This window comes from Leptonychotes weddellii, chromosome 16 (genome assembly GCF_054177405.1).
Source record: "Leptonychotes weddellii isolate Sample4059 chromosome 16, ASM5417740v2, whole genome shotgun sequence".
NCBI classification, from domain to species: Eukaryota; Metazoa; Chordata; class Mammalia; order Carnivora; family Phocidae; genus Leptonychotes; species Leptonychotes weddellii.
The window spans coordinates 46,488,232-46,507,418 of NC_138384.1; the positions used below are offsets into that span (position 1 = coordinate 46,488,232).

Below are 19,187 nucleotides of genomic sequence, written 5' to 3' on the forward strand. Positions count from 1 at the left end.
GCCCCATGCCAGCGGCTCCCAGCGCCCTTCGCCGCGCAGCCTGCTGCTGACGCCCGGCGTGACCGCTCCCGGCCGCTGTGTCTGCAGGACCCCCTGTTTGTGCTGGAGCACAGCCTGCCCATCGACACGCAGTACTACTTGGAGCAGCAGCTTGCCAAGCCGCTCCTGCGCATCTTCGAGCCCATCCTGGGCGAGGGCCGCGCTGAGGCCGTGCTGCTGAGTACTCCGGGGGACTGCCCGGCGCGGGGCGGGGGGCGCCGGGGGGCACGGACGGCCCCAGGCCCACTGCCTGCTCTCACCTGCAGGGGGTGACCACACGCGCTGCAAGACCGTGCTCACGGGCAAGGTGGGCGGCCTCCTGGCCTTTGCCAAACGCCACAGCTGCTGCGTCGGCTGCCGCACGGTCCTCGGTCACCAGGGTGAGCCCCGGGCCCCCGGCCCCCACCCTCCACCCGGCTCCTCCATCGCTGAGGTTCCCGGCCCCCGCCCTTACGAGCTGGCCGTGCCACCCGGATGGGCCCTGGCCCCTGGGTGGGGGCTCCCGTTTCCAGGCACCCCCTCGAGGGTCCTGGGCCCCCCGCCCAGGGAGTTCCCCGGGGAGTTTTCTCCCACACACTTGCTCCCTTGTTCTCTTGTCTCCGGGGACTTTCAGAAGCCGGGATGGGCAGCGGGTGGGGAAGGGGCAGGGATAGGGCGGCCCGGGCCCTGGCTGGGCCCCAGCTCCCCTGTGCCGCCCCGCCCCCTCTGCCAGGAGCCGTGTGCAAGTTCTGCCAGCCTCGGGAGTCCGAGCTGTATCAGAAGGAGGTGAGGGGCGGGGGAGGGGTGCGGGGGGGCGGCGAGGGGAGGGCGCGGGGGGGGGCGGGGCCACCTTCAGCCCTCTCGCCCCCAGGTGTCCCACCTGAACGCTCTGGAGGAGCGCTTCTCGCGCCTCTGGACCCAGTGCCAGCGCTGTCAGGGCAGCCTGCATGAGGATGTCATCTGCACCAGGTACGCGGGGGCCCGCCTGCCGCCCGCCCTCCCAGCTCCCGGGCCTGGGCACCGGAGCCCTGACCTGAAGGCCCTGGGGGGGCGCGCTGGCTGACTTTCTGGGTGTCCCGGCCTTGCTGCGGGGAGGGCTCGCTCCGGGGGCCAGCAGCTGCCCAGGAAATGACCGCGGTTCTCTCTCTTCTGCTCTTACACACGCACACACACACGCGCGCGCACACACACACACGCACGCGCACCTCCGCCCTGGCCCCCTCCCCCAGGCCGGGCCAGGCTTTCCCCAGGGAACAGGTGGGCGGGGCTGGTTCCCACGCCAGGTGACAGGTGATATACGGCTGGTGGAGCCCAGCGCCTCCGCGGGTACCCGCTGTTACAGCTCCCCCCATGCCCGCTGAGCAAACAGCCTGCCCCTGGAGGGGGGTTGGGTGGGCAGCAGGCGGGGGCCAAAGTCCTGGGAACGGCCCCGGCCCCATCAGCGGGCCGGGCAGCGCCCCAGGCCTGACCCTGACCCCCACCCCGCCCACAGCCGGGACTGCCCCATCTTCTACATGCGCAAGAAGGTTCGGAAGGACTTGGAAGACCAGGAGCAGCTTCTGAGGCGTTTTGGCCCTCCCGGCCCTGAGGCCTGGTGACCTCTGACCGGGGCAGGCTTCTCACCAGGGCTGGGGGGCGAGGGGGCAGTGTTGGCAGAGAATTAATAAAGTTCAGGCCTTTTGTTTCCTGGCGCCTTGTGGTCTTTGGTGGGTGGGGTCCACTGTCATGAACCCTGGCCCAGGTGGGTCATCTCCACTCACTGGGGTCCCCTGACCCCCAGGAAACCCCCGCTGACTTCCTCACCTTCCCTCCAAGACCCCCGGGCTCCCAGCACTGCTGCCAGCCCCATGAAAGTCATGCCTGCCTCAGTGTCCCCCTGTGACCCTCCCTCAAGGCCCTGAGTGAATGTCTAACCACACATCCTCCTCTGCCTGGACCGCCCCGCCCTCCAGGTGCTGACCTGTTTCCTCCAGGCCTGGGGCAGCCCCTCGCACAGAAGCTCCCACTCCCCGGCACAACCCAGGGGACGCCCCCCTTCCCATGTCATACACCCACGATGTTTCCACCTTGGGGTCCTCACAGGCTCTGGGCCTGGGTTTTCCTCAGAGACACTCCCCCCCCAGGCCACGTCCACTCCTGAGAGTCCCGGCAGCCCCGCCTTGCCTTCTGACCCCGTCGGTGCTTGAATCTGCCCCTTGATATCATGTGCCCCCCATCCCCAGCAACCCACTCCCCCTCTGGTTCCTGGGCCTGGGTCGAGCCCACACCGTTTACTGACCCCCACTTCACTGACCACAGGACCCCTTGGCTTCCCTACTTCCTTAGGGTCCCCCTGAATCCAGTTCCTCTCCCATCTCCACCCCTCAGGGTCAGCCCCCCATTCCCACCCCAACCGTGGGGATCCCCAAATCGAGATGGCCCCTGGGCCTGCCCTCTCCACCACGTGACCAAGGGGTTGTGCAATCCAGCCCCCTCCCCTGACCCTCCCCGAGGGGATTTTCGAGGAGGGCTGTGCTCTGTGCAGGCCAGCCGGCACCCCTGCCCCCCCCCAGGGGGCTGGGCCAAGGTATAAATAGGGGTGGTGGCTGAAGCAGGCAGCAAACCCAGCCCAGCGCCACCATGCTCGCCCTGGAGGCTGCACAGTAAGTGGGGGTTCCCTAAAGGAAGGCGTCCCCCTGCACTTAAGCCCCTCTGCTAGGCCTCCCTCAGGGGTGGTGGTCTGCCCCACTCAGGGGGCAGGGGGGTGGGAGGGAGAGGGTCCACACTGCCTTTTGCCCCTTCTAGATCTCTCTTTACCTCTCCTACCTCGGCTTCCTTCCTCCATCCTATCCCTGTCTCTCTCAGACCTCGAAAATCTCTCCTTGGGATGCTTGCCTGTCTCCCCTCCTGCTGACGGCCTCTTCCAGGCGGCCCTCCAGGCCTGTCTGTCCCCCCAGTCTCCCACTGGGCCTCACCAAACCTCTGGCTTGCTCACTTGTTGCCCACTCTGCTGCTCGCCATATCATTTTTGTTTCTGGGGCTCTGTTCTCTGCTTCCTGCTCCCTCTCTGTCTCTGTCCCCGTCTCTTTCCAGTTCTTTGTCTGTCTGTCTGCTCTCTCCTGCTGTCTCCCTGTCTCTCCCCTGGCCCCATCTGCCTATCTCTGGGACTCAACCACTTCCTGCCTCAGCGAATGTCTCTCTCCACACTTTCCTCCCTTCCCTCCTCTCCCATCTCCTTCCCATCCCTGCCCAGCGGCTCTCCATCTCTCCTCTGGTCCAAGGTGGACCCATTTAACCCACTCGCTGACGGAGGCCCCCTCCCTGCCCCCACCGGCCCACTGGCGCCCACACCGCCTCTCCAGGGACTTTCTCTCCCTCACTTTCCCTGCCCCCCAACTAGCCTCTCTCTATGCAAATCCCAGGGGAGGGGGGACATTTGCCTGTTCCCCCCCACCCCCACTTCCTGTCCCCGCTCGAGTGTGGTGGGGCTGGTCTCGCACAAGGACATACAGCAGAAGAGCTGCGGTGGTCACAGCTGCAGCCGCCTCCCCCCGCCCCATCGGCTCCCAACCACTCTGAGACTCAGGTGGCTGAAGGCACCCTGACATGCCCCTGTGTCTCTCCCCCTCCAGGCTCGATGGGCCACACTTCAGCTGTCTGGTGAGTCGGGGCCCTGGGGGCCAAGGAGGGTGGGGGGGGACCCACATGGCCCACCTTGACCCCCTGCCTCAGTTTCCCCTTCCACTCCTTCCTGTCACTTTGTCTTTCTGACTCCCCCTCCGTATCTCCCACCAGCACCCTCCTCCTCACCTGCCCCATCCCCTTCATGGACCTTTCTCCACCGTCTCTTCAGCTCTCAGGCTCTGGGTCCACTTCCTGGCATGGGGAGGGTGGGGGTCCTTGTGTCTTTGGCTTTGTGTCTCTTCCTCCGCCCGCCCCACATTCAGCGAACCTGTTTATTCCTTCTTTCCTTCTCTTCTTTGCTAAACTGTATTTTCGAAAGCTAGTCTAATAGTTCAGACACGCGGGATACTCTACTCACCACCCATAACCTACAACCCCATCCAAGAACTAAAACCTCACTCACTCGTGGACGCCCCGCCACCAGCATGTCCCACCTGCCCTCAACCTGACAAGTTTTCTGCTTTTTTTTTTTTTTTTAAATGGAGGTATAACCTACAAGTTGGCAAAGTGGCAGATCTTGTGTGCAGCCCGGTGACATTTCACATTACGCACACATCTGTGTAACAGCAAACCAGACCAACACATAGAACATTTCCTTCCCTCTGGAAGATTCCCAATCAACAATCACCCCTCCCCCCTGGGATCTTTTCCAACACGGATTAGTTTTGCCTGGTTTTGACCTTGATCTGAAGTGCATCATGCAGGATGTCCCCCTTTGGGTCTGGCTTCCTTCATCAACGTTCAGTGTGTATCGGGCATTGTTTTGTTGTTGTTGTTGTTTTTAAGTAAGCTCTCTCCCCAACGTGAGGCTCGAACTCATGATCCAAGATCAAGAGTTGCATGCTCCACTGACAGCCAGCCAGATGCTCCAGCCTTGGTTCTTTTCCCTTGCTGTATAGTACTCTGCTGTAGGACCCCCCCCCCCCACCCATCCACACCCCAACACCACCAGTTTATCCATTCTCCCATCCACGGGCTATTTCTCGCTTGGGGATATTAGAAAAGCTGTTCTCGAACAAAGCTACTTTGTGGACGTATGTTTTCAGTCCCTTGGGGGAATACCTGGGAGTGAGGCTGCTGGGACGTCTGGATGTCTAGCTTTGGTCTTTACTATAATTGCTAAAGCAACACACGACTCTTGGGGTAGATCAAAGCGATACAGAGGTGAATAAAGAAGCATTGAGATTTTCTTTGCCTCTGTAGAAACACTTCCACCCCTGGGACAGGCGAGCCTGGGGGAATTGGTCCACACTTTCCCCACGCCTTCCGGGAGCCCATGGTCTTAGCAGGTGCTGGCTGCCATGTCCCTCTCTGAGAGCCTGGGTCTCGGGGTTTCTGCGCATCTCCGCCTGTGTCTTTCATTCTCTGTGTGTGTGTTCTTGCTGTGTTGTGGGGGTGTGGGGGTGTGCTCCTGCTGTGTTGTGTGTGCCCCTGCTTTCTGTATCTCTGTATATCTATCTCTTGGCCCCTGTCTCTGGTGCCTGGTCTCTGTGTCTCTTTCTTTCCTTCTCCCAGCCCTCCCCTCTTCTCCCCTGTCCCTGTCAGAATCCTCCTGCTGGCCCAGATGGGGTGGGGGCTCCCCGAAGCCTGGGATGACCCCTCTTCCTCCCCCACCCCATCAGTACCCAGATGGCGTCTTTTATGACCTGGACAGCTGCAAACATCCCAGCTACCCCGACTCAGAGGGGGCTTCTGGTGAGTGGCCCTGCCCTAGCCATCCTCCTGACCTGGACCTCGGGCCCATTTCACAGATGGGGGAGCTGAGTCCCAGGGGAGGATGTCACCTAGTTCAGCAGGATAAGGTTAGCCCAGGTCTCCAGACCTCCTCCCCTTTCCTCTCCTACCCACCCTCTTGCCCATGCAAATTCTGGGGCCAGAGATTTGCAAGGCCCACAATGGCCTCTCTGTGCTGGGGGCTTCGAGTGGGAGGGGCTGAGGCCGGACCTGACTTCTGACTCAGCGCCCTCCCACCCTCCCCCAGACTCCCTGTGGGGCTGGGACCTCAGTCCAGCTGTCCCAGCCGCCTCCTATGAAGCCTTCAACCCAGCTGTGGCTACCTTCAGCCACCCCCAGAGTGTCCAGCTCTGTTACGGACCCTCAACCTACAGCCCCGTGGGGAACCTCGACCCGGCCCCCAGCCTAGAAGCCCCGGGGCCCAGCTTCCCAGCATACCCCACGGAGGACTTCACCAGCCAGGTGAGGGGAAGGGACACGATTAACATGCCCATCATTTGATCGAGATTTACTAGATGCCAGGCAGCTTGTGAAAGCCTTTGTAAACCTCTGAGGTTAGGGACCGTCTTCACTCCATTGCATGGACCAGCCAACACAGGCATGGATGTTAGGCAAGGGGCAGCCCAGAAGGCCATGATCTGTGTTGGGCAGGCTTTCAGGGAGGGGGCCTGGGCGTCCCTTGGCCATGCCACGGAGATCTAAACCGAGGCCAGAGTGCAGGCTGTCAAGAGAGTGGGGAGGGCCACAGTGGGGACCCAGGAGGAGGAAGCTGAGGGAAGAGCGCAGAGGGAGGGAGGGAAGGGGGTCCTTGGACTGCAGGTGATCCTGACCTTTTGCAGACCATGGGCCCCCCGGCGTATGCCCCATACCCCAGCCCTGTGCTGTCGGAGGAGGAGGATCTCCTGCTGGACAGCCCCACCCTGGAAGTTTCAGACAGCGAGTCGGATGAGGCCCTCATGGCTGGCCCCGAGGGGAGGGGATCTGAGGCAGGTACGTAGGAGCTAGTGGGGTAGGGTGGGGCTCCAAATGGAGATGCGGGGGCTAAAGGAACCCCGGCTTCTCAAGCACCTACTGTATACTCCAGTGCTGAGGGCGGTTCCCTGTGTGACCTGGGGCAAATGACTACCTCTCTTTGCCTGAGTTTCCGATCTATAATGGGGATGACAGTAAGTGTCTATTACTGGTGTGGGGGGGGATTAAGTGGGATGATATAGGTAAATGAGAGCAGTGCTTAGCCCAGAGTGGGCAACCAGAGGTCTCCACCGTTATTGAAACAACAGTGCGGGACATAATCACCACATCAACACCAGTCCATGGAACCCCTGTTTCCACCCATGCCCCTCACATGTAGTATGCTCAACTCCTGGGCGGTTAGGATCATGAGTTACTTTCCCTACCTGGCTCTCGGTTTCCCATCTGTAAAATGGGCGGCAGCAGCCCCATCTCCTGGTATTCTGATGAAGATGAAATGAGCTCATAACTGCAAATGCCTAGCACTAAGTGCTTCACTTAGTTTGTAAGGTTTGTAAAAGTAACACGCGCGCACACACACACACACAGCCTCATTTATAGCTGAGGAGAGGCCAGCTCAGAGAGGTTAAGTCGCCACCTCAAGGTCACTCAGTGCTGGGAAATGGCAGACGGGGGGCGGGGGGGGGGTTCTTGTAGCCAATGCCCTGCTATGAACAGCCCCCTCTCCGGCTTCCGGGGGCCTTTGCTCCTTGTAGGAGCCCAAGAGTCAGACCCCCGAACCTTCCAGGATCCCAGTCCCTCTGGGGCTGAGAAATGGCTAGGCGGGTTCAAACCCACTCCAGATCTCGTCACCACCACTCAGCGCCCTGTTATAAGCCTTTGAGGAGCCCTGGCAGCCCATTTCACAGATCCTCTCATCCATACGCAGGGCAGATGCGTGTTACTATGTGCTGGCCACCGACAGGGCAGAGGAGAGACGCGCAAACCCAAGATAAAGCAAAGCAGGGGGATGGGAGCTCCGGGGGAACAGCTTCAGGGAGGAGAGCGGCTGGCCTCCGATGGGGGTGGTGGTCGCACAAGTCGGAGCCACCTCCCTCGCCCCAATGCTCTCGGCCGGGAGACTGAGGCTTGCTGGGGGCCCGGGGGCGGGGGCCGAAGCGGGGTGGGTGTGGGGGCGGCGCCCAAAGGCTCCCTCCCCCTAACGCGTCCCCCCCCACCGCAGGGGCCCGCAAGAAGCTGCGCTTGTACCAGTTCCTGCTGGGGCTGCTGACGCGCGGAGACATGCGCGACTGCGTGTGGTGGGTGGAACCGGGCGCCGGCGTCTTCCAGTTCTCGTCCAAGCACAAGGAGCTCCTGGCGCGCCGCTGGGGCCAGCAGAAGGGCAACCGCAAGCGCATGACCTACCAGAAGCTGGCGCGCGCCCTGCGCAACTACGCCAAGACCGGCGAGATCCGCAAGGTCAAGCGCAAGCTCACCTACCAGTTTGACAGTGCACTGCTGCCCGCCGCCCGCCGGGCCTGAGCCCCGTGCGGGCTCTCCGGGGCTCCACGGCTGCGGCACGTTGGCGTCCCCACACCCTAGGTCATAGGACCCGTGGATTCCCCACACTGCGGGGAGGCGGGGGCTGCCTTAATCCCTAAGCCCTGCTCAGGGCCCCTCTGGGACACCCCCCCACCCCAATCGTGTCTGGGGCCCCTCTGGGATTTCCTTGTCATGTTCAGGATCCCCAGGATCCTCATGTCTTGGGTCACAGGACCCATAGAGGACTATACTATATGTCTGTGTGGAGGGGGTGGGCAGGACCGTGCTTCCAGAATCCCAGGAGCTTCTCTGGGATCCCCTTGTGGTGTCTGAGATCGTCCAACCAAGCCTGGGACCTCTCTGAGCTCCCTTGTGTGTCTGATTCCTTAATCTCATCTGGGAAGGGTGAGCCCACAGATCATCACACAGGGAGGGGGTTGCTGATGGCGACCCTAAGCCCTGTCCAGCCACGGTCTCTCTGGGATCCCCTTCTCATGTCTGACACTCTCCTGTCAGATCTGAGATCTCCTACTTATGTATGGGGCCTTCTGGAAACCCTTTATCACATCTCAGATCTCTGTGCCCATCTGTGACTCTCTTGTCCTGTTCCCCCAAATACGTTTGTCATCTTGAGATCCCCAATTCTCTGGAACCACTGCGCTATCACTTTTTTGTGTGTGTCTGGAATTCTCCACTCACATCTAGGGTGCCTCTGGGATCCTTTGGCCATGTCTAAAAACACCCTTGTCAGGTCTAAGGGGGGACCTCAGTGAACCCTGTCTTGTCCAGGCCGCCTCTGGGATACCCTTGTCTGTCTGGGATCCTTCCAATCACATCTGGGGCCTCCCTGGGATCCCCTATCCGCTAGGCCCCTTTGGGGACCCCATCAGCAGACCTGAATTCTCACAGGGACCCTCCCTTTCCTGCGGTGCCCTCTGTAGGGCCAAGCTAGGGATCGTTCTGGCCAGTCAACTGATTTCTGGGTGATCTTGGCAGCCCTCCCATGTCATCTCTAACCAGAGGTCTCACATTGGTACCCCCACCCCTCCAGATCCCTTTGGGACAAATCAGATCCCTGGTGGTGGGTCCTTCTTTAGTTCACTGCAACAGTGAGGGAGATTTTGCATATTCCTTTCAAACTTTGCACAATCCAGCAAAGGTGGGCAGCTCTGCGGTGCAGAGAGGCTGGAGGAGGGGGGCAGCCACTCCTAACAGGGCACCTGTTCTCCAATCTGTCCCAGTCCCCGCTGCCCCTGGCTGTCAGACCCCAGTGGCTTCTCTTGGTCGCCTGTTGGCCCCCAACCATTTGCGTTTCGACCCTGGTATGAACCCACGGAGGTGAAGCTTGGGTTCACCGTGGGAGCTCTGAGTCGAACCCTGTGGGGGTGTCACAGACTGTGGGCTAAGATGCCAGAATCCCAGGTCCTTGAGTCTTCGTGGCTGGGGGATCTAGGGTGAAAGACTTGCTGCTTCCGGGCCTCAGTTTGTCCCTTCTGTGAAAGGGGAGAGGAGGAGGAGGAGGAAGATAGAAAAAGTCCCTTGCAGCCCTGCTGAGCCTTTGATACATCTTCTGGAAATCTAGCCCACCACCCATTCATTGACGTCCAGGAGGAGGAGGACAAGGAAGGAGCTTCAAGGACCCAGAGAGGGAAGAGGTCCTTGCTGCTGGTAGCAGAGCCCAGGCTGGGACCTGCCCTCCAAAGGACAGCACACACACCCTCACCCTGGAATGGGGGCAGGGTGGGAAGAGAGTGCCAGGGACAAAATGTCCCCAGGGCCTCCTCTTGCAAATGAGGTACCTTTTGCAAAAACTATCTTCATCACCCCAAGTGTGGAATAAAATAAAATAAAACAAAATAAAACAAAACAAAACAAAACAAATCAAGGTAGACAGACTTCCTAGGACCCTTTGTTAGGGACGGCAATGCTGTCTGTCGGCCCAGGCCTGCTGACCTTCAGAGACACTGCGCGGCTGCGACGCGCACCACAAGACAGGAGATGGAAGAGGCCTAAGAGCCTCACCTTTGAGCTTTGAAGGCCGCGGTAAAGGGCTTCAGACGCAGGCATTGCTGGTTCGGTTCAATTTCTCTCTCTCTTTTTTATAAAGATTTTTTATTTTTTATTATTTTTTGGAAAAGATTTTATTTATTTATTGACAGAGAGAGACACAGTGAGAGAGGAACACAAGCAAAGGGAGTGGGAGAGGGAGAAGCAGGCTTCCTGCTGAGCAGGGAGCCCGATGTGGGGCTCGATCGCAGGACCCTGGGATCATGACCTGAGCCGAAGGCAGACGCTTAATGACTGAGCCACCCAGGCGCCCCAAGATTTTTGATTTTTAAGCAATCTCTACACCTAACATGGGGTTCCAGCTCTCAACCCCGAGATCAGGAGTCGCCTGTTCTTCCAGGCTGAGCCAGCCAGGCGCCCTCCCTCTCTTCCCCACCGTCTCCCTGCTTCCCTTTCCGTCAAGGTCTCTGTCCCCCCTTCTGCATTTCTGTCCTCCTTCTCTGTACGTCTTCCCCCCTCTCCCTGGATACAGCACTCGGGCAGGCAGGCCGGGCGGGAGGCTCCTGGTGGCAGCGCAGCCCTCTGGCTCCCGCCGCTACACCTCAGAACTGGGCCTGCGGGAACGGTGTGGCAGTCTGCCTGGCAACCTGTGACGTCACCGAGAGGCTGCCGCCGGGTTGGCTCGACGCTCCCGGGAGGCGGGGCAGTTTCCGGCTCGCAGGGGGTTTTGGAAAAGCGGGTTGAGGGGGCAGATGGACAGGAAGAAAATCGGGAGGGACTTGTCTTCACTCAAACCTGCTCCCTCAGCCACAGTTGCTTCCTCTCCCGTCCTCCTCCTTAACCCCAAGCCCCCACACCCTTCTCCCTCTCACACTCACCTCGCCTTCCTCCCCATAACACCTACTGCCCCTCAAAGACCCCTCTCTTCCCTCAATCCCCCCCTTCTGGCCTCCTTCACCTCCCCCCATCCGGCGTCCAGCCACCACCACCCCCATTCTGAAAGCCACAGGTCCCCCTGCTGGGAAGGGCGCCAACGTCCGGGCAGCCCTCCAGGGCCTTCCCGGTCTCCCCACCCGCCCCTCTGGGGGCACTCGCTCCCTCCCCCGCGCCCGGTGCCCGCCGCGCCCGCTCCGGGAACCGTCGCGGGGAGCCGGCCGGCTCGGTCCCAGGAGGGGCAGCGGCCAATCCGGGGTTCCAGGTGGCAGGGGCCGCAGGCCTTCGGATGTGCTCTCGCCCAGGGGCGGGACTCGAGAGTCCCCGAGCCTCAGTGCCCCTCCTGCTGGCACAGAGACCTCCCCCCACCCCCGCAGCCGTCCTGCCTACGCTGGGAAACCAGACCCTCCCTCGCAGCTCCGGTTTCCCGAAAACTCCTGACTTGCAGATACTAAGAATGGCTTTCTAGACCGTCTTCCCCTTTTGCCCCTACGGCAGAGTTCTGGCTCGGAGCCCTCACCCATTTTAGACCCCAGCCCCTTCCTCTCCTGCCTCCTAGGAGTTAGGAGTCCAGGCCCTCATCCTTCTCCATTTTCCTGGACCCAAGAATCTGAGCCCCAGACCCAGAAGTCCAGGCCCTCCTCCCTCAGCGGGAGTCCTCGCCTCCAGCACGCCCTTCCTGGGACCCGGGTGTCTGAACCCCAGGCCACTTCTCCCCAGGGACCTGGCATTCAGCCATCTCTCCTGGTCCAGATGTTATTTCTCACCCTTCAGAAGTCGCCCCGGGAATGTGGGGCAGCCAGGGAGGGCGGGGAGGCAAGTGTGATGCCTCCCACAGCCTCCTGGGAGTCTCTGGACTCCTTAAAGGGCTCCCTCTGGGGGCCCACCTGTCCTCCCTAGGGCCCTGAGGGACAAGCTGCCTCCGAGGAGCGAGGAGCGAGGAGCGAGAGGAGGTCTGCTGCCATGCCTGAGGCAGAACCAGGTGGCTTTCAGGACTGCCCTCCCTGGGGGGAGAGGCGCTCCCCTTTTCTGAATGGGGGCTAAGGGCTCCTCTGTAGGTTTGGGAGAATGGGATGTGTTCTCTGTGTGGGGAGGGGTTCCCTTCCTTGTGTGGGGTGGGGGGGTCCCATATCTGTGTTGGGTGGGTGGGTCTCCTTCCTTGTGCAGTGAGGGTGTTCCTTTCTCTGTAGGGATTTGGGGGGGCCCATCTCTGGGTGCAGATGAAGATTCTCTGAATTTGAGTCCTTTTTCTCCATAGGGATGGGAGTGCTGTGTACGTAGACCAGGGAGTCTTTGCATGGTGATTGGGGTCCTCTACCTTTGGGGATGGAGTCCTCTTCATAGGGAGCGGGACGCTTCTCTGAGTGAGGACTGAGTCCTTTCTCTGTAGGGGAGTGGAGTCCTTGTGTGTATAGAGATTAGGGGGTCCTGTCTCTGTGGTGAGGAGAGCTCTTGTCTGTATAAGGAATTCTATAGGAATCTGGGCTTCCCCACGAAGGAATTAGGGGGCCCTCTCCATATAGGGGCCCTTTATGTGACCCTTTATGTGCAGTTTGATGCTCTTCTTTGAATGGGACAGGGGGCATTTGTTTACATGGGGGTGCTGCTTTCTCCCTCTGAAGAATTGAACAGAAGAGATGCAAGTCCTTGGGAGGGACCCTCCTCCTGGGGTGTCCAGACTGCTGGCATCAGGCCAACCAGGCTGTGGAGTGGGGGTCCAGGCCCTCACTGCAGCTGGGGTGCTGGTGGGCCAGGAGCCAGTAGGCAGGGCAGGTGAAAGATGCTATGGTCAGCACAAGGTGTCCGGTTTCCAGCCCAGGGAAAGAGCTAATTATACCCCCAGGACCCAAAAGGTCAGGGCCTGGTGGCCTGAGTGGATGGGACATGACTTGCCTGGGGCAAGGGGAAACCCAATAGCTCAGACTCTCAGGATTACAGATAAATTTACACATGAAGGGGCAGGACTTCTGGATCTGAGGGAGGAGGGGGCGGGCCTGGACTCCTGGGTTTTGGAAGAGGAGAGCACTGAGCACTTGCTCAACTGAGAACATCTTTTACCTCGCAGTAGCCAAAAAGGCCCCCAAAGGCAAAGAGGCTGCCAAACCAGCTCCCAAGGAAGCCCCCCCTGAGGAGGCTCCTGTAGAGGCCCCCAAAGGTGAGACAGTGTTCCTGTGGGATCTGCAGAACCTGGCTCTTCATCCTCCAGGCTCCCCTTGCCTCTCTGCACCCACCCTGCTTTCTCTCCTTTAGTCCTACCTCCAGAGCTAATCCATCCTTCCCCTGCTCACAATCCTCCATGGCTCCCCAGTGCCTCCAGGTTAGAGCCCAGCCCCTCAGCCTGGCCCTCAAGCCCCCGGCAACTGGCTGATTCATCTCCGAGTTCTGCCCAGCTCTGAATGCCACAATCTATCTCCACACCTCTCCTACCCCAAAGCCGCATTCAAACCATCCAGTCCACCTCCCTCCAGTTCACAAATGGGGAAACTGAGGCCCAAAGGGGTGGGGGAGACTGGCCAAGGTCATGCAGCCACCTGGGTGACACATGGTATTTCCCAAGTCAGGAGAAGCCACTTTGCTCCATGCTTTGGCATTTGAGCAGAGGGACCCTCACAGGCTCTAAGCCCCACTCCTTAAGTGGCCTGCTGCCCCTTCCCCAGCCTGCCTCAGATCCCCTAATCCTGTCTCCTGAGCAGAAGCCCCACCTGAGGACCAGTCCCCCACTGCTGAGGAGCCCACTGGCATTTTCCTGAAGAAGCCAGACTCTGTGTCGGTGGAGAATGGTGAGGGGGGATGAGGGAGGAGGGGTTGGGGACCAGGACTCCTGGGCCTGAGGGAGGAGGGGCTGGGGGTCTGGACTCCCGGGTCAGATGGAGGAGGGGGCTGGGGACCAGGGCTCCTGGGTCTGAGGGAGGAGAAGCTCACTGTCCTCTCTGTAGAGTCTCATGGTTCTTGTCTGGCCACTCCCTCCCATCCCCCACCCCCCATCCAGGAAAAGACGCGGTGATCTTGGCCAAGGTGAACGGGAAGGAGCTCCCAGGGAAACCCACCGTCAAGTGGTTCAAGGGGAAGTGGCTGGAGCTGGGCAGCAAGAGCGGGGCCCGATTCTCTTTCAAGGAGTCCCACGACTCGGCCAGCAATGTGAGGACCCCGTGGGGACACTAAGGGCATGTGGGCTGGGGATGGAGGTTGTGCAGCCCCCAATTCTCAGAAGGCCTGTTGCCTGAGGCCTGGAGCCCCTGTAGATGGAAAACAGGACCTCTAGGGAGAGAGGCTGTGCAGGGCTGCTTGGTGGAGATTGTGGGGACAGGCTGGGAGAATGTTTGGGTTAGGGCAGGGTGCACTTGACCGGTGTGTGCATTCCCAGAAAGGTCTCAGGGGTCAGGGATGGGGGCCCCCCAGGGGTAAGGGTTGTCCAGGCATGGGAAGAGACAGCTGGCTCCTCCAGTGGAATCAGGGTGAGGACCCAGAGAGGGAGATGTGAGGTGGGCTCTGGGGGGTGTGGGGTGGTGCTGGGGAGCAGTCACCTGCACCCACACCCCTGGCCCCGGCCCCCAGGTGTACACCGTGGAGCTGCACATTGGGAAGGTGGTCCTGGGGGACCACGGGAGTTACCGCCTTGAGGTCAAAGCCAAGGACTTCTGCGACAGCTGTGCCTTCAACATCGATGTGGAGGGTGCGCTGGAGGGGGTGGGGGGTGGGGAGCAAAGGGTTGTGGGGGGGCAGGGCTGGGGCAGATGTTTCAGTCTGGTGTAGGAGAGCATACAGATGTGGGGGGTGAGATTGGGGAGGAGGGAGTAGATGCAGGGGTCAAGGCATTCAAAATTGGGAAAATAGTCCATGGGCTTAGACCATGAGTAGGTGTGGACTTGGGGGTGAGAGGGAGCAGAGTTTTTGGTGCCCACTTGAAGGCTGAGAAGGTGAGTTAAGTAGATCCCAGGGTCACGGTGCACAGGCTTGAGAAGGTAGCCATAAAGGCTTGGGAAGCGAGGGTGTCCAGGTTTAGGGTGAGGGTGCACAAGCTTAGTGGGAGGCTATTGCAGATTTGGGGGAATATGTGTGGACCCCTGAAGGTGTACAGGCTCTGGGGTCTACAGCCCGGGATGTGTGGGGCTTAAATATGGAGGACACAGGGAAGGCGGTTGCCCATGCCTGGGCAGAAGAGCATGCTGGCCCAAGTGTGAGGCGGACAGGCTACTTGGGAGTGGTGTGGCAGCGAGGGCAACAGGTATCCACGTCCAAGTGACAGGGTGTGCTGATCCAAGACAGGGGGCCTGGGTGGAGCTTGTGCAGGCCTGGAGGGGCACTCTTGGTCTTAGATCAGGCCTTGCCTCCAGCTCACCTTCTGTCCCATCATCTCCTCTCCTCAGTGCCCCGTCAGGATGCCTTTGGGCAGGGTCTAGAAAGCTTCAAGCGTTCGTAAGTGATCCTGGAGCCTGGGAAGAGGTGGAGGGGGCTGCTGGTGTCTGCTGGTGCCAAGGACTATGGGAGTGTCTCCCCTGGGAGGGGGAGCTGTGGGAGAAGGGAGGAGTGGGGAGACACTGAGGTCCTGAGGGCACAGGACCTCTGTGGGGTTCACACACCCTCTCAATGGCCACAGGGGTGAAGGGAAGTCAGAAGATGCGGGTGAGCTGGATTTCAGTGGCCTGTTGAAGAAGAGGTAAGCCTACCCCACCTGGCCTAGAGAGGGGAGATGGGACTCAAAGAGGAGAAGGATGGTGGGCGAGGCTCCACTGCCAGCTCTGGACTCCCCGTTTCCCCCTCTACAACCTCCTGTGTCTACCCATTCCCCACCCACCTGGCCATCTGTCCATCCACCTAGCCACCATTTACCTACACCTTTACCTACAACCGCACCCACTCAACCATCTGCCGGCCAGTTTACCTACCTACCGACCCTTCAATCCATCAACCTCACAGCCATTTTTCCTGTTCACTTAGGCTCTGATTCACTTGCACACCCCCCTGTTCACCCAGCCAAATACCCATCTATCCATTCTGGGGGGCGGGGGGGCGTCCACCCATCCACTCACCAATCTCATCCATCCATCCAACCAGCTACCTATGTATCCATTGACTAATCTAACCATTCACCTACCTGCCCATTTGCCCATTCATCTGTCCACATATCCATTCATCTACCTGCCATCTTCCCACCTGTCCCTCCACTCGTCTGCCATTACACTCAGCCACCCATTCAGGAACCCATCTATTCATCCGTCACCCACCCACCCCATAATCCCATTTCCTGCCTATGGAGGCACCATCTATCCACCTTTCCATCACCCATCTTGTCTATCATCCATCTTTCTTCCCACCTGTGTATCTGTCTGCACCTGCATCTCTCTCCCAACTGAATCCATTATCCCACGTGCCTACTGAGCCAGGCATTCCTTGATCAACTCTTCACCTCTTTAGTGACACACCCATCCAACCAGATAGCTCTCTCTTTGATTGATCTATATGAAATTGCTGTTCTTTAGGTAAAAATGATTGGATATTGGCAGTTTTATAGTGTTCAACATAAGGCTGGTCCGTTCTCTTGGTTATTCATTATCTGCTGGTCTACCCATCCATTCCTCTACTCATTCATCTATCCCCATAACCAAATCTACAACAATCCCATTGCTGATAGATTCATCTCTTTGTCTTTACCCAGACAACCACCTGCCCGGCCATCTCCCCTCAACATATCCAATCAATTGCCTACCCAACCATTTGCCACCAACTCATCAGTCCATCCACTCACCCAGTTATCCTCCATCTACCCATTCACCTATCTCCATGCCACCCATCCTCCACCTACCCACCCATCCATGGACCCACACATCCATCACCTTAGCCATCCATCAAGCCTTGACCCATGTCTGTATTAATTTCCAACCCAATGCTCTGTACATCATACCAAATATTAATATGTCCCCTGTTTCCCCACTCATCTCTCCTTTCTTTGTTCCCTTCCTTTCCTTCCTTTCTTCTTTCTAGAGATCTACTTACTTTCTCACTCAGCAAACATCTTCTGAAGCCTCCTATCTGCCAGGCCATGGGCTGAGATCAATCCTGACATTGAGTCATGGATTGGTTTGGGGAGATGGGTCTGGTCCAGCAGGACATAGAAAGAGACCAAGACTGTTTAGTGTTATCAGAGAGAGGGTCCCCCAGGGGCCTTGTGAGAACCCAGAGGGAAGGCAACTCATTGCCTGGGAAGACCAGGAGTGACTCACAGAGGAGGGAGCTTTGGCACTAGTTCTGAAGAGGAGTCCAACAGGAAGGGAAAGTAGGGAGAGGTCATCTGGGCAGGGAAACATTTTGTGCAAAGGCTGGGAGGCAGGAGGGGCCTGGAGGATTCAGGAAAGGCAAGTAACATGCTTGGGTGGTTGTGGGGGTGGTGATAACATGGTGGGTGGGGTCATGACTATCAGCTGAACTGCTGGGGCTTCCTCCTGATGGCAGTGGGGGACCCATGGAAGAATTTTGAACAAGGAAAGGGTGGCATCTGATGTGGAAGTTAGGAATACCCTCCTGGGGCCATGTGGGGAATAGGCTGGAGGGGAAGAGGCAGGGTGGAGGCTAGGAGGTCAGGGAGGAGGCTGAGGCCATGGCCCAGGCAGAGAGGAAAGGGGCACCAGGCCCAGAAAGAGAAAGCGGCACAGCAAGTGGGTGACGGTGGAGGGAGCACTTCACCTTCTAATCCTAACTGCCCCTCCACCGCCCCTCGCCCCCCCCCCCACGGCCCCTGCCCGCTCTTCCTGCCCTCAGGGAGGTGGTTGAGGAGGAGAAGAAAAAGAAGAAAGATGATGATGACCTAGGCATCCCCCCTGAAATTTGGGAGCTCCTGAAAGGGGCAAAGAAGAGCGAGTATGAGAAGATCGCCTTCCAGTATGGCATCACTGACCTCCGGGGCATGCTGAAGCGGCTCAAGAAGGCCAAGGTCGAGGTCAAGAAGAGTGCAGGTCAGCACGGTTCTGAGGGGAGGTGGGCCCTGCTGGGGGATCCCATCATCATGGATATTGGATGTTTGCATCCTGGACCTATCTCTTGAAGGTCCCAACCTAAGGAGTAATAGAGCCCTGTTGTCATGGGAGGCTTCCTGACATTGACCTTGGAGAGCCCATGGTCTGGGAAGGGAGACGTGGCAGCTCTGGGGGCGGTCAGGGCAGTGAGAACATCTCAGCTCCATGCCCCCTGCATCCCTCAATCTCCAGCCTTCACGAAGAAGCTGGATCCAGCCTACCAAGTGGACAGGGGCAACAAGATCAAGTTGGTGGTGGAAATCAGTGACCCAGACCTTCCCCTTAAGTGGTACAAGAACGGCCAGGAGATCAAACCAAGTAGCAAGTACGTGTTGAGGGACAGTCCCTCGGCTGGGGGCGGGGGGGATCTGAGTACCAGAGAGGGCCCAGGTATAAGGCTGACCACTCTTAACGCAGAAAGAGCGCTCCCTCATCCATATGAAAAGTGCAAATACCTCAATAAAAAAAATTGACAATGGAGCAGCGCCTGGCTGGCTCAGTCGGCAAAGCTTGTGACTCTTGATGTCGGGGTCATGAGTTCAAGCCCCAAATTGGGTGTAGAGGTTACTCTTAAAAAAATCTTTAGGGGCACCTGGGTGGCTCAGTTGGTTAAGCGTCTGTCTTTGGCCCAGGGTCCTGGGATCGAGCCCTGAGTTGGGCTCCGTGCTCAGCGGGAAGTCTGCTTCTCCCTCTCCCTCTGCCCCTCCTCCTGCTCATGCTCTCTCTCTCTAATAAATAAATAAAATCTTTAAAAATAAATAAATAAATAAATAAATAAATAATCTTTTAAAAAATTGACAAAGGTAATGAAAATAGGAATTTGGTTGAGAAGAAATCCAAATGGCCAATATGCTGTGGAATATGCATTCAACCTTACAAATAACAGCAAAACAATAATAATAATGCAAATAAATAATAGTATTTCTGCTCTCCAAATGGGCAAAGACTTTCCAAAATGATAAAACCCAGTGCTGGGGACGACATAGGAAAATGGGTACACAAATGCTGCTGGCAGGAATGGTACTTGCTAAATCTCTGAAAGGGCACTTCTGAGGGATTTATCCTAAGAGAGTTATCATGGTTGTGCATATTTAGCTGTAAGGATGTTCACTAAAGCATTTGCTATTTTAGCAAAAATGGAAAACAACCAAAATGTATGATTCCTTACTAAAGGAATCTTTAATGTGTAGTCACTAAAAAAGAGATCCTAAAATACATAATATGGGAAGCTGGTCAAGATTAGCAGACAGGGGGCGCCTGGGTGGCTCAGTTGGTTAAGCGACTGCCTTCGGCTCAGGTCATGATCCTGGAGTCCCGGGATCGAGTCCC

The 19,187-nt window shown here is 58.3% G+C and overlaps 3 protein-coding genes and 1 long non-coding RNA gene across 10 annotated transcripts in view; 3 read left to right on the top strand and 1 right to left on the bottom strand.

Annotated features, from left to right (window-relative positions):
- POLD1 (DNA polymerase delta 1, catalytic subunit) overlaps nucleotides 1-1,704 on the top strand; it is a 134,134-nt gene extending 132,430 nt beyond the window's left edge. For 3 of the 4 annotated variants that reach the window (XM_081807618.1, XM_081807617.1, XM_081807619.1), the window contains 5 exons: nucleotides 88-220; nucleotides 306-419; nucleotides 653-804; nucleotides 890-987; nucleotides 1,511-1,704. In XM_081807618.1, coding sequence (XP_081663744.1) covers nucleotides 88-220; nucleotides 306-419; nucleotides 653-804; nucleotides 890-987; nucleotides 1,511-1,616 — 603 coding nt within the window. In that variant the 3' untranslated portion in view covers nucleotides 1,617-1,704. The remainder of the gene's footprint in view (nucleotides 1-87; nucleotides 221-305; nucleotides 420-652; nucleotides 805-889; nucleotides 988-1,510) is intronic. The other variant, XM_031020360.2, reaches the window with a different exon arrangement.
- LOC145717688 (uncharacterized) overlaps nucleotides 1-7,721 on the bottom strand; it is a 10,961-nt gene extending 3,240 nt beyond the window's left edge. The window contains exons 1-2 of the long non-coding RNA XR_014141081.1: nucleotides 7,636-7,721; nucleotides 6,813-6,869 (exon numbers count right to left, since the gene is read on the bottom strand). This is a non-coding gene — a long non-coding RNA (uncharacterized LOC145717688). The remainder of the gene's footprint in view (nucleotides 1-6,812; nucleotides 6,870-7,635) is intronic.
- Nucleotides 2,605-9,789, top strand: SPIB (Spi-B transcription factor). 3 transcript variants are annotated; one of them, XM_006749226.3, is made up of 6 exons: nucleotides 2,605-2,660; nucleotides 3,630-3,657; nucleotides 5,304-5,376; nucleotides 5,663-5,877; nucleotides 6,255-6,405; nucleotides 7,610-9,789. In XM_006749226.3, exons 1-6 carry the CDS (start codon nucleotides 2,638-2,640, stop codon nucleotides 7,906-7,908), a joined length of 789 nt encoding a protein of 262 aa, XP_006749289.1. In that variant the 5' UTR covers nucleotides 2,605-2,637; the 3' UTR covers nucleotides 7,909-9,789. The 3 variants fall into 3 exon arrangements, with proteins under 3 accessions (XP_006749289.1, XP_081663832.1, XP_006749290.1); XM_081807706.1 differs by lacking the exon at nucleotides 2,605-2,660 and having other exon boundaries at nucleotides 3,452-3,657; XM_006749227.3 differs by lacking the exons at nucleotides 2,605-2,660; nucleotides 3,630-3,657; nucleotides 5,663-5,877 and having other exon boundaries at nucleotides 5,311-5,376.
- Nucleotides 9,790-11,721: 1,932 nt separating this feature from the next.
- MYBPC2 (myosin binding protein C2) overlaps nucleotides 11,722-19,187 on the top strand; it is a 24,273-nt gene continuing 16,807 nt past the window's right edge. Inside the window, exons 1-9 of one of the 2 annotated variants that reach the window (XM_081807615.1) lie at nucleotides 11,722-11,830; nucleotides 12,914-13,003; nucleotides 13,542-13,628; nucleotides 13,838-13,986; nucleotides 14,404-14,521; nucleotides 15,216-15,264; nucleotides 15,446-15,505; nucleotides 17,605-17,798; nucleotides 18,051-18,183. In XM_081807615.1, the coding sequence (XP_081663741.1) occupies nucleotides 11,812-11,830; nucleotides 12,914-13,003; nucleotides 13,542-13,628; nucleotides 13,838-13,986; nucleotides 14,404-14,521; nucleotides 15,216-15,264; nucleotides 15,446-15,505; nucleotides 17,605-17,798; nucleotides 18,051-18,183 (899 nt within the window). In that variant the 5' untranslated portion in view covers nucleotides 11,722-11,811. The remainder of the gene's footprint in view (nucleotides 11,831-12,913; nucleotides 13,004-13,541; nucleotides 13,629-13,837; nucleotides 13,987-14,403; nucleotides 14,522-15,215; nucleotides 15,265-15,445; nucleotides 15,506-17,604; nucleotides 17,799-18,050; nucleotides 18,184-19,187) is intronic. The other variant, XM_081807616.1, reaches the window with a different exon arrangement.

Bases quoted from the DNA above. Each gene is read 5' to 3' on its own strand.
- SPIB (XM_081807706.1), top strand. From the start codon at position 3,604: ATGCCCCTGTGTCTCTCCCCCTCCAGGCTCGATGGGCCACACTTCAGC. The intron at 3,658-5,303 runs GTGAGTCGGGGC...CCACCCCATCAG, and splicing joins GGCCACACTTCAGCTGTCTG to TACCCAGATGGCGTCTTTTA. The intron at 5,878-6,254 runs GTGAGGGGAAGG...GACCTTTTGCAG, and splicing joins CGGAGGACTTCACCAGCCAG to ACCATGGGCCCCCCGGCGTA.